A 13,881-nucleotide genomic window follows, 5' to 3' on the forward strand; every position below is an offset into this window, starting at 1 on the left:
TCAGAGCATCGACCTCTTTGCTAAGGGTGGCAGGAATATATGGGATGTTGATCTGAATCATAAAAAATTCAGGGACCTGCACTGGGGTTGTGGGCGGGGCTCTGTATAATATTGTGTGAACTCCCGGAGTATTAGCTCCTGATCACAAAGTGTTTCTCCAGATTGGGAACGGATCGCTGTAATCAGGGGTGTGGTAGAGCCCTGCCACATGAGCCAGGACAGCAGGCGTCCTGCTTTGTCCCCTTCAGGGTGTGTGCGAGTTGCATGTGCTGTGAAATTGAAACGCCGGAGGTGTTCCATTTGGTGCGTTAATGTCTCTCAGGCCTGGATGCTTTGTGTGGTGGCGTCCGCCTGGGTAGTTGGGAGTCTGTCTAGTGACGCCAGTTGCTCTTTGGCCTTGCTTATCTCACGATCCAATACAGTGTGGTAGTCTGTGATCTCTTTGATAAATGCACCACAAGTGACAACTTTAAAAGCATCCCATTCTAAGGCGCGGCTCCCGGTTGTGTGATGGTTATCTGTGAAGTAATGCTGTACATGTGTGTCTAAGGTGTTCCGGAATGCTGGGTCCACTGTCGCATTACAGATGCTATAAGTCTGTGCACTGATACCACATGCTGTAGGTGCAGATAGGCTTTATTTATCAGAGGAGACAGCCGCTGAGAAAGCAGAATGTCTCAACCATCTGTACCTATGTAGGATCAGGGCCACGTTATAACCTAGTAGTGTGGGACCCCATTGGGTGGTAGTAAACATCACTCAATATGAGACCAATCCCACTATGCTGTACCTTTACACCAAGCCTAGCACTATTCAAACTGAGCTAGCCAGGATGCGCAGGCGAGGCACTATGGGGAAGGACATTGTTTGACCCCGAGACATTCCAGAAAAGAGGTTTTTGGAGGTAGCAAAACCACTGCACCAGTGTAGAAACACATCCGCTCCCGCCTTCCTCTGTGACTCCAGGGTGACCCTTAACATGCCTGGGGCAGTCTTCTTTAATAACAAATAGACCCCAGACATGAAGTTCCTGTGTAGGGCCATCCATCTTAATGATACAAGGGGAAATGAGTCTCATAAGGGAGGATTGAATACTAGCCTGGATACCACATGTCAGGAAATCTGGGATGCTGAGATAGATAGGTACACATGGTTGGAGGGGAAGGGGCAACATCTATTTGTATGGAAACTTACACCGTATTCCTTGTGTTTCTGAGGAAAAGGGATGATCCCGCTTGGCATGAACGAGAAGTGTGAAGCAATACTGCATGTACCAGACAGGCAATGGGGCACCTCCGCACTGATGGACTTCTACTGGCAGTGTGGAGAATTTTTGTATGCTCATCTCGCCTTTGGATAGCGGGGCCTATGCTCCCTCATGACCATATACACCCCGACCCCGGTCATCCCTGGAGAAGACCTGTCCGAGTTGTTCCAACATACGCTACAGAAGAAAACAACTCTGTTACATAAGGCTCGAGAAAAAATGAATTGCCCATTATTTTGGCTGGGCTCAGTACAAGGACATTCCGGAACAATTCAGACTATTCACTGCCACTCAAGTAAACGTGGGAGGGTCCATACCCTTCTTCACCCTACAGACAAAAGTAAATGCACGCTGATTGCATCTAACTAGGTGGGAAATGTTGAAAATGATCAATGATACTGAGCTCGGCCTAAACGCCATCAGGGAAGAACTAAGAACCATCTGCCACATGGTGATGCAACATCAGTATGCGCTGGACTTGATGACCACAAAGGAGGGCGGAGTATGCATCAAGATCGGTGCATCCTGTTGTATACTTATCCTTTGTAATGACCTGAACAATAGGACACTAACTTATACCACACAAGCACTGCATCATCTATAAACTGACATGAAGAAGGAGGGAGGTGCCCTTGAGCAGGACCGGTTATTTGATTGTTTTTCCTGGCTTCCCACAGTGGGTAACCAGACTGTGCTTGTCATTGCTTCCGATCCTTATACTTGTGCTGTTTTTGTGTTGTTTACAACAAGTGGGGGTTTCCTGCTGTAAAAACACAGTCCTCAAATTAGATATAATGCAAGTAACTAGGGAAATAGTAGTGGACACAACGGAAACATGTCAAACCTTAAATAATGTGACTTTCATGAAGTATGGGGTGGAAAATTCAACTAGAGGGGAGAATGTTAATATACCTAAAAAGAATGTCAATGTAGGCCATGATATCTTCATATGCCCTCACTTCATCTTTAATAAAGCCGACGACATCATCGCCCCGCACCTCCAGGCCGTCATCAACTCTTCTTTTTCTTCTGCTACCTTCCCCGAATGCTGGAAACACGCCGAAGTCAACGCCCTCCTAAAGAAACCTACGGCTGACCCGAGCGACCTGAAAAACTTCCGCCCCATCTCTCTCCTGCCTTTCACAGCCAAGGTAATAGAGAAGACCGTCAACAAACAGCTGACCACCTTCCTGGAAAACAACAACCTGCTCGACCCTTCACAAACCGGATTCCGAACCAACCACAGCACGGAAACCGCCCTCATCTCAGTCACAGACGACATCAGAACCCTGATGGACAACAGTGAAACAGTCGCCCTCATCCTCCTTGACCTCTCGGCGGCCTTCGACACCGTCTGTCATCGCACCCTAATCACCCGTCTCCGCTCCACCGGGATCCAAGGCCAGGCCCTGGACTGGATCGCCTCCTTCTTCGCAAACCGTTCCCAAAGAGTTTACCTCCCACCGTTTCGCTCAGACCCCACCGAGATCATCTGCGGCGTACCTCAAGGCTCATCGCTCAGCCCGACACTCTTCAATGTCTACATGAGCCCCCTCACCAACATCGTACGCAAGCACGACATCATCATCACCTCCTATGCCGACGACACCCAATTTATACTCTCCCTCACCAAGGACCCCGCCAGTGCCAAGACCAACCTACAAGAGGGTATGAAGGACGTCGCAGATTGGATGAGGCTCAGCCGCCTAAAGCTGAACTCTGACAAAACGGAAGTCCTCATCCTCGGCAACACCCCGTCCGCCTGGGACGATTCCTGGTGGCCCACGGCACCGCACCGACCCCCACAGACCACGCCCGCAACCTCGGCTTCATCTTGGACCCCCTTCTCACCATGACCAAGCAAGTCAATGCCGTGTCCTCTGCCTGCTTCCTCACCCTCCGCATGCTCCGCAAGATCTTCCGCTGGATCCCCGCCGACAATAGAAAAACCGTGACCCACGCCCTCGTCACGAGCCGCCTGGACTACGGCAACACCCTCTAAGCTGGGACCACCGCCAAACTCCAAAATCGCCTGCAACGCATTCAAAACGCCTAGGCCCGCCTCATCCTCGATGTACCCCGCAACAGCCACATCTCCGCACACCTGAGACACCTTCATTGGCTCCCAGTCAGCAAAAGGATCACCTTTCGACTTCTCACCCACGCACACAAAGCCCTCCACAACAAGGGACCGGAATACCTCAACCGACGCCTCAGCTTCTACGTCCCCACCCGCCTCCTCCATTCCTCTGGCCTCGCGCTCGCTGCCGTCCCTTGCATCCGCCACTCCACGGCGGGTGGGAGGTCTTTCTCCTTCCTGGCAGTCAAGACCTGGAACTCCCTCCCCACCAGCCTCAGGACCACCCAGGACCACTCCGCATTCCGGACACTCCTAAAAACCTGGCTTTTCGAGCAGCAGTAACCCCCCCCCTTTCCCCTAGCGCCTTGAGACCCGCACGGGTGAGTAGCGCGTTTTATAAATGTTAATGATTTGATTTGATATGTGCCAGCATAACAACGAACTTGCATTACTGTTGTCAAATCCACCTGACATGACCTCACCCATCAACCCGAGCCAGAAATATGTGGTCAGGAAAGCCCTGCAACCTAGGTCCAAAGCTACTAATTGAAAGATCACAGGTGGGCCGACACATAGCCTGTAGAAAAAATCTCAAACAGGAAAAATCCAGATTGATCCCTCAGATAGGCAACAACAACAGAAAGGCAATAAGTGATTGGTCCCAATAAAACACCTTTGGCCAGAGGGGCGTGCATTCCCAAAACACCATAAAAGTTAGTTGTCACATGAAGTTAGGAACACTCAGCCAATCATCACACAACACACACAGAACATGCAGTGATCACATGCTCCTTATGGTGGACATGTTAGCTACTGGCCCACACTTTGTCCACGCAAGGTCAAGACCCACCTAAGCACTGGTCAGATTTACGACTTCAAGACTAGGCCTGGATTTCTTTCCACAAAGGATGTATAGAATTGTTTTATAACCCTTCAGGAATTGCATAAAAGGGTGCTCGGCACCCAGTAACTTTGAGAGACAGTCATCAGACCCCGACTCTGTACTGTGCTCTCCCGGCCACTCCGTTTAATTAAATCACCTGTTCTTGTTTTGCCAAACGCCTCTTGTCTTCCATTTCTTTTACGTAAATCCACATTCAAGCAACACACAAACTAGACAAAAGAGAACGTTTTGGAAAGGTTTTGTGGAGATTCAAAAAAACAGTGCCAAAGTTATTTGGAAAACAAAAAAAGGCATTTTATAAGTCATTAGGTAGTTATATTTATGACCTAGTTTGCATAGGAAAAGCATATTTTGATTTGCCTATAACTTTGGTGCACTTTGACACATCTTCACTGAATTTTCAAAACTAGGACGCAATCCCTTTAGCTGCTGAAAAGTTTTGGGGTGATTCGTCAAGCGGGGCTGAGAAAAGATGGGGGTTCCAAAATGTGTTTTCCCCTTGCAATTTCCCATAGGGATTTTAGATAAGACTACAGCCCAAACCGCTGGATGAAATTACACCAAATTTGGCAGAAAGCTAGCTTTTGGTCCAGAAAGAGCACTTTTTTGTTATTTGCTGTAAATCCCTTCAGTAGGTTTGGACTCATTAAAGGAAAAAGAAATATGTATATCTAGGAATGCGGACCCTTTATGAATCCACTCATGGACGATTCGCGGATCCGGAGGAAAAGCAAAGCCCATATTGGCTGGCCGCACCCTGAAAGGAAAGTTATGGCAGCCATTTTCTTTCCCGCATCAGGCTGGGGGGAGGAAAAAACACTACAAAACTGACATAAGGGGTCAGGATACCTATCATAAGGAGAGATGAGGGATCCCTGAGGGACTCCACCTGGGCAAAAAATGCCCAATATTTTTTCCTGATCCGTGGATCCACCATGAGCCTCAGCGCAGCCCCTCCCCCTGTAAACTCACAAAGGATCCACTGATCCCAAAGAGCAATAGAAAAAAACCTACCCACACACTAAAACCCGCCAAAGGCTGTGTGCGGTGTGGGGATGGGTGCATGCAGGGGGTGTTGTCTGCAGAGCCTGGTCGCAGGCCAGGCCCTGTGGCCAAACCCCGCCGTGCATGCCCACAGGCTGTGTGTGGCGTTGGTTGTATTAACATGCGCTAATTAGATATTACTTTACATTAAAAAAAAACTGAGAAATCCACTGAAAAAACAAAGGTTACAGGGGCATGATAGTTAGGCTGACTTTTTACCCATACAAAATCATAGAAATTCAGCAGTTATAGTTATACTTATCTAAAGAAATTATAACTTGTGCCATTAATTAAATTTAGGCTACAAGTTATAGTTTCCCAAATAAGTATACCCATAAGAATAACTATAACTGCTAACTTTCTATGTTTTTTTTCATTGAATATGTCTACAAACACAAACTTACCTCAAATATACTTACCTTTGTGGTAAAGGCATGTGTGGTATAAGCTTTGAGTGGTAAAGGTATTGCGCTGTAAAAAAACATTGTCGTAAAGGTTGTTTCCCATTGCAGATCAGGGCAAATCGTGCTTCCTGAGCCTTTCTCACTGTAACTACCAGATTCACTGAGTGTTTCTTGGGGCAAGTGAAACACTGCCTTTGACCTCTAATCCCCTTATTGCAAGTCCAACTAGGACTGGGTGTAGGATGTAATAACATCCACAATGCAGCTCTATCAGATCACTGCTTTGAATCACCACGGGCCCCAAGCCAGGCAGCGGCCGCGGCCCGTCCTTTAGGGCAGAGGGGCCACACCCCCCTCACCTTTTGCCCCTCATGAAGAGTGCCTGTCAGGCTCAGCAAAGGTTTACCTGACAGACACTCTTCATGTTCAGCTCAGGCAGCCAGGAGCGAGACATGCGCTATTTGCGCAGACTCCTGGCTGCCTGAGCTGAACTTTGCTGGGCTGAAGAGGTCACAGCTCCCATGGGCGTGACCTCCTCGGCTCAGCAAAGGTGCCTCAAGGCCCTCTCCCTCAGTGACGAGGGGAAGCGTCACCTATTGACTCTGACCTGGGTGCTTCAGGTTTAAGCCCTGAAGCGCCCAGGGAGAGTGTCAATCAGTGACACCTTGTCACAGAATGGGGTGGGGTCAGAAGTCTCACTGACCCTATCCCACTCTGTGACGAAGTTGGGACTGCTGACTTAAGGTCAGCCATTGAAGGAAGGCAGCAGTCCCAACCCTCCTTGGACCTCCGAGCTGTAAAGTAAGTGTGTGTGTGTTTCTTTTTTTTTAATGAATGTTTGATGCATGCATGTATGTTTGAATGTTGATGAGTGTTGTGAATGGATGTGCGTGTGTGTGTGTGTGTGTGTGCATGAATGTGAGTGTGCTTCCTGCCCGCCCCCTCCCTCCTAAAATTACCGGCCGGCACTGCCAGACAGCTTGTTTATTTCTCTCCCTTACTTACATTCATCTGCACAGCAGTGGTTCTCACTTGGATGTTCAGAGCGTACACATCAGTAACATGGCAGGCAGGACAGGGGTTGTATTAACAAATACTTCTTGGAATGCACATTAGTGTGTAGAAATCCTGCACAAAGACCATTTTCTATGCTGCACCAGTCATCTCCACAGGGGGCACATATTTATGCCCAAGCAACACAGCTCTAGGAACACATCTACTTTTATAGATTTAACAAGGAGGAGTAACGGGCCCTTAACCCTGTAGAGGCCTGGCTCCAAAATGGCGACGCCGCTGCGCTAGCGCCTTTAATGCAGCTGGCCGATCTGCATTAGCCAGACGGGATTAGTAGTCAATCTTCCCTATAAAACCCATATAGCCCAACTGACAGAAAAAACACAGGCCCGTATTTATACTTTTTTAGCGCCGTATTTGCGTCGTTTTTTGACGCAAAATCGGCGCAAACTTCCAAATGGAAGTTTGCGCCGATTTTGCGTCAAAAAACGACGCAAATGCGGCGCTAAAAAAGTATAATTACGGGCCACAGGCCCATATTTATACTTTTTGACGCTAAACTGCGCTAACGCAGTTTAGCGTCAAAAAAATTCGCGCCGTCTAACGCCATTCTGAAGCGCCATGCGGGCGCCGTATTTATGGAATGGCGTTAGCCGGCGCAAGCAGACCGGCGCTGCCTGGTGTGCGTAGAAAAAAAAAAAAAAGACCAGGCAGCGCCGGCGTTGGGCAAAAATGACGTTAGGGCGTCTTAAAATGGGGCAAGTCAGGTTGAGGCAAAAAAATCGTCTTAACCCGACTTGCGCCATTTTTTAACGACGCCCATCCCCCATCAACATGACTCCTATCATTGTAAAGATAGGAGTCATGCCCCCTTGCCCAATGGCCATGCCCAGGGGACTTCTGTCCCCTGGGCATGGTCATTGGGCATAGTGGCATGTAGGGGGGCACAAATCAGGCCCCCCTATGCCAAAAAAAATTATTAGAAAAAAAAAAAAAATACTTACCTGAACTTACCTGAATGTCCCTGGGGTGGGTCCCTCCAGCCTTGGGTGTCCTCCTGGGGTGGGCAAGGGTGGCAGGGGGGGTCCCTGGGGGCAGGGGAGGGCAGTTTTGCGTCAAAAAGTATAAATATGGGCCTGAATGAGCAGCCTGCAAATTCTGACGTTTATTTTTCTCTTTTTGCACGTAGCATTCATACCACCTCAAGAATAGATATTATGCGTATTCTTCCTTTTTGCTATCTATAAGCGTTTCAAAAAACACAACGAGTAATTAAACAAAGGGCTTTAATCGTTTGAGGGAAGGGGTGAAATTCTGATTTATTTCTAAGTGGAATTTGATTCGAATACACTCTTCTAAAACCGTGATTGTTCCAGAGAAAGGATTAGTCGGGAAGGGTTCCCAGAATGAACGTCTGTGGTCTTCCTTTGTCCTGATCTCAGCGAGGAACAATCGTATTCTTGTATTCTGCTATCTGGGTGTTTGCATAGTATCGTGTATTGCTCTGGATGGAGATTGTGGTAGGGTGTAATTTTGGTTAGTACGCATTGGTGGGGAACGGAGAGTGCAGGAGAAAGAAGATGGCATTTGGCTACAGGCAACACAGTAGGGCTGGGATTGTGAGTGCTCAGACGTGCTGTACATAGTTACAAATAGAAGAATATAAAATAGGTTTGCAGATTGAGTGAATCACAAAGGAAAGGTGTGATGGTCACTGACATTTGGTGGGTGTCATGTACAGTAAACGCGAAACAAACACATGCGCACTGTTTGACATTCCCAAATATTATTATTTACAAACATGTAAATTTTACAGTTCTTAGCAGGTCGGAGAGGTGGGAATTAAGTTCTTTTTTATACTTAGAAAAGGAGGAAGTGACTCTAAGATAGACTGGAGGGGGGAAGCTTTCCAAGGAAGAAGACAAAGCAAACCGGAAAGACTGGCTCCTAGATGGAGTACCAGGTTTTTAGGTACTGAACGGAGATGGAGAGGTGGTGACATCAGGTTCTATATTGGAGAGTGGTGATCTGATCCGTTTTGAGTGGTACTGTGGAGTTGGGCGATGTAGAGGTTCAAACACAAGGGGAAAACTTTTAACTACACTTAGTAATTTGGGTTTCTCGCCGAGACCGCCAAACTGACTGCAGCTGATGTATTCATACCTTCAATTGTGGTCTCTAGAAGCATTTTATGTCTCAAGACTGCGTAGCATATTGTTCTCGTCTTTCAGGAACTACAAAAGCATTCAGAGGAAATGCTAGCAAAACACAGAGTTCTTAGTGCATTAGACTAGTGCTGTTACTCTTTCATCCAAAGTTAAGGCACTCAACTACTTTCAGGCCCACAAATACAGGACAGGATCCCTTAACTGGCAGTCCCACGAAAGTGGAAGAATGTGTGGTGGAGTGTACCTGCAGTTGTGTAACTACTCACCCGCTGAATGTCACCTAACAAGTAGCACAGGAAGCATCACATGATTTCCTCTTTACATGGAAACAAACTTCTCCCACCCTTTAACAAAACCAATCAGCTAACCATCTGGCATTCGGAAAGAAGACTAAGGCCCATATTTATACTTTTTTTGCGCCATATTTGCGTCATTTTTTTACGCAAAAGCGGTGCAAACTTATAAAATATAATAGTATTTTTGCAAGTTTGCACTGCTTTTGCTTCAAACAATGACGCAAATGGGGCGCAAAAAAAGTATAAATATGGGACTAAGTCCTGAGTATTGAACAGGGTTTTCTTCCACACAAGTTAGACAACTGTAGTTAACTATTGATGTTGATCAGGTGTAGTTGCTGATATGCCTGCTTTGAGCTTTGATGTGTTCAGCAAACAGGACTTTGTGGATGGGACAAGAGCTATGCTTTGTAGCAAAGTGTGAGCTATGTCCCTTTCCCTACCCTGGCCATTTTGGTGCACGCATAGTAACCAATATACAGAAAAAACAGCAACACAGAGCAGTCATAAAACAGCTATAATGAATACGACTCTGAACATCAAGAGACATAATAATAGGGGAGAGGTAAAACATTTATTAACATTTTATTTTGTATATCACTTTTCTGGAACACTTCATTTGTTAAATTAGGGAGGACGAACAGTCTGATTATGTTCAGTTATATTTCCAAATATCTAATATATAGATACTACTTGTTTTCTTTGTTTGCCAGATCTTGGGTAGACTGAAGCAAAGTCTTCATTTGTAAAGGTACATGATCATCAAAATAACAATACAATCTCAGGGCACATCTTCATTGGCTGATGGGTCTTCTATCCGGGCTCACCAGTCATCATAATGAGCAGTGAGGCAACTTAGCTTTTACAACGAGTATTTCAGGGCTACACGGTCACTCAGATGCTGCTGGTGGTGTACCTACAATTCAATCAGAAGATACGAACAGGACCCGCAAGAGAAGGAGACGAACCACAGAGAGAACACGAGAAAAAACACATCTACTGTGTTACAAATCACGCTTTTACCACAGACACCGAATGGCTGTTCTTAGAGGAAAACCAGACAAGCTGGTTTACCGCTTAGGGTGGAAATGCAAATTTTCGGTTAGAGATAAGATGGCGGAGAGGAAAGGGTCTGTGTACACAGCTGCTTCTTGGAGCACGTGACTAGGTCATGCCGCCAGCAGACTCTCCGTCTACACCAGGCTAGCCGGCAGGCACGTGGGCGAGAGATAAGGAGACGCACCTCTCCGTTTCACCGGCTTGCAATGGACGGCTCGAGCATGTTGCTTCATTTACAGAATAACTGAAACCAGACTGCACATAAAGTAGCCAAAACAAAAGCAGCAAAATATTACAGCAACATAGCAAGGACATATTGCCAGGGTGTCACTCGTAAGAAGGACCTTTAAGGGACAAACAACGATAACTTAATATTACAAAATATGATACATTGTTGAAATACAGTGCACTTAAATACCAACGTGATAAGAAATGGTAAATACTGTTCTTGACTGTTTGTTGCTCTTCTTAAGCAAGATATGAAAAGTCCTTGTGCTTTAACAACGCTCCTGTTAAAGAGAAATATTCGCAAACTTTCAATACTGCCAGAGTAGCTCATGGTACAACAGATCACAAGTTCCACAGACACGTCAACATCGACACATTTACCGATGAGAAAAGAAGTCACTTCTCAGTTCACAGTGTGAAATAGTGGGGCACACTCAGTCTTGGAGAACAAAAAGGCTGTTAGCTATTTGAGGCCACTGCAAATGAAAGTCCTGACATCACACGCGGCGCTAGGTCGAAAAGAGAGGAGAGTAACACATGACATGTCGGGAAGAAAGATTAGCTTTCTCATTTCTTCACGGGTATCGCCTGAGTGACCTTCGTCTTCTGTTGTAGACACGCCTGAGCCCATGTTGCCGTGAAAAATTCATCATGTAATTTTGTTTGCGAGTGCTGTCAAAAAGGGAAAAAAAGACACATGGGTTGGAGATCTGTTTCTTTTTTTCTGCTACAGTGGCGTGAACATCGAAGTGCAAGAGTTTCACATTTATAGGCAGGTTATTATTTAATTAAAAAAACACTTTACACACTGAAGTGTCTAAAGTTCACCACTATCTCGAATGACTGTTGGAAATTACTAAAGTCAGAAATACAAGATTCCAGTTGGAAAAAGATGGGTGTCGTTTTAAATAACAAAATGAAAACACACTCAAAATCAGGCCAAATCGCACTTATAAAATAATATGCAAGTCCACAGTGAATGGCCACGGGTTGGTTGAACACTGAAAGTCAATTCATTATTTCTGTATGATTTTTTTCAAAATCTTAATATCTACTAGTATCAAATAGGTTTGTATACATGGGTTACGCATACATAATATATTATCAAAGAAGAACCTTGTTCTTCTGGTAGTCCAAGAAATAATTCAATGTGTTGTTCAAAAAGAGAGAAAATTGTACACTTTCAAAACCACGTGTCAATTATTAGTAAACCCATGTCTTTCTGGAAGTTGATCCCATGTCTGTCACTAAGCACATTTGTATTTTCCTGTAATTGTTGAACTGTACACATACACTGCAAAGTACTATAGCTGATTAGTCCTTCCTTCAATCATCCAATTACGACCCCATTTCAAATTGTTGAGTTTGCGAATACTGCTAAAGGGCTAGCTGGCCACCAATATCATGAGAGGTGAAGGATTATATGGCCTTTGGATTTTTTCAATCAGGATTCCTTATTTATCATGAACCTACTACATATTTTCAGGCTTCAAAAATAACGTCCACAAACAATAATTTTCTGCTTTTCTAATTCAATAGACAAAGACAGCTCTGTGTCGTTCAATACCCTAGGTTATGATATCTTGCTCATTAGTGTGCACCTAGTAATTTGTTTGGGATGGAGGAGACAGGAGTTATTTATCACTGACCAGTTGGGTGTTAGCAGGAGGTAGAGTTCACCAGGCCTTTAACTTTCCATTCATGCTCTATCATGCTGTAGGTGACTCCTTTGCAGTTTCCTATAGTCAAGCTGCTGTGGTGCCTTCGCTATTCTGACAGACACACACACAGCTCCTTCCAATGCATCATCTTAGTAACATTCTTTCTTTTAATAATAACTAATTTCGCTCAATGATTTCTGAGATCGGCACCAGAGTCAACATGGGGATTCTCCAGGGAGGTATCCTTTTACAGATCTGTCTTTTCTTGGACAAAGAATCATTTAGGTTTTGCTCAAGGTTTCGTGACAGTTGTGGAATACTATCTTTGTGTTCATGTCTGAAAACCCTATCCAGAATAGTATAATTGGTTGCTGGATCACAGCAGGAGCGTGCCCACAGATGGCCTATTAGTAAAAGTGTTTTAAAACCAATATTGACTTGAAGTTTTGATCCATTCTACTGTAGGGAAATGACAAACGTACTTTGCAAAACTGTCACTGCACACCACACACCAAGGGTAGCTTCATCAATACTTATATACTATACCCTAACTAGACACGAGGCACTGCTGTTGTACTAGAGTCAATCTGCCACACCTACTTCTGCCTGGTGCCAGACAGATTGCATTAGGATCATACAATTTTGCACCAGTGCTGGTAAAATAATGCACTGTCATTTGAGCTAGCCAGCAGGTAGAAAGATAACCTAAAGTACCACCAAAATATGAAAAGAAATATTTCCAGTATTTGTGAAAGGTCCTTCTTACGAGTGACACCCTGGCAAGTGTGGACTGGTCCAGCTCCCATTTGTGTCAACTTGACTTCGTCCTGGACAGGCTGTTTGCTAAGGTGTTGCTTAGTCCGGGAGCGTGTTGTGCCAGGAGAGAGATGCTGTGCTCTATTGTCCAATTCCATATTCTCTGTGCTTCTCTGGAAAGGGAGAAGGATCTTGTGCCACCTTGTTTGTTCGATATAGTACATAATAGTGGTATTGTCTGTACGTATCAATACCAAGGCACTCGTTATTCTTGGCAGGAAAGCCTGGAGGCTGAGAAAAAACACTTTGAGTTCCAGCTGGTTGATGTGCATGGCCCTCTGAGCTGGAGACCACTTCCTTTGAATTTGTAAATCCTTCAGATGTCCTCCCGATTCCTCTATGGAAGTGTCCGTGGTGATAACGTAGTAGGGAACCTGAGGCAGGAAGTGGCAAAATGTGAGGTAGAGACCACCATTTTAGAGCTGTTATTAGGTTGTTGAAGGATCAATTTATTTGTAACCACTGCTTGTCGAGCTCCTCTTGCAAAGGCCTCATCTTTAAGCTGGTGAAAGGAAGCCGATCTATGGATTAGGACATCATTCCTAGTAGCGACTGATATAGATCCACTGAAACTGCCTTTTTTTCAGTTTCAGGGCTAAACGCTGTAGTCTCTGCTGTCTGTCTTATGACAGAAAAGCTTTGGTCTCTGTGGTGTCCAAAGTTGCTCCTAGGAACACTATGGGGCTCATTTACAAGTCCCTTGCGCCGCCGCAGAGTCATTTTATTTATGCTACAGCAGTGCAAAACAGTCCCCCACTCCGTGCAATATGAACAAACTGGTGCAATGTCACCATTGCACCAGTTTGTAAACCCTTGCGCCACATTATACCTGCACCAGGTATAATGTATGCAAGAGAGGTGTTCCCCCACAGGGAGGTCCAAAAAAGTGCTCAGTGAAATCTACAAGATTCCAGCCCTCCTAAGGCACCCAGGGTAGGGG

At 45.5% G+C, this 13,881-nt stretch overlaps 1 protein-coding gene across 1 annotated transcript in view; it reads right to left on the bottom strand.

Moving 5' to 3' along the window:
- Positions 1–9,729: 9,729 nt before the first annotated feature.
- RELN (reelin) overlaps positions 9,730–13,881 on the bottom strand; it is a 1,304,886-nt gene continuing 1,300,734 nt past the window's right edge. The window contains exon 64 of the mRNA XM_069229640.1: positions 9,730–11,136. Within this exon, the coding sequence (XP_069085741.1) occupies positions 11,040–11,136 (97 nt within the window). The 3' untranslated portion in view covers positions 9,730–11,039. The remainder of the gene's footprint in view (positions 11,137–13,881) is intronic.

The sequence above is a fragment of the Pleurodeles waltl genome, chromosome 4_1, assembly GCF_031143425.1.
Source record: "Pleurodeles waltl isolate 20211129_DDA chromosome 4_1, aPleWal1.hap1.20221129, whole genome shotgun sequence".
NCBI lineage: Eukaryota > Metazoa > Chordata > Amphibia > Caudata > Salamandridae > Pleurodeles > Pleurodeles waltl.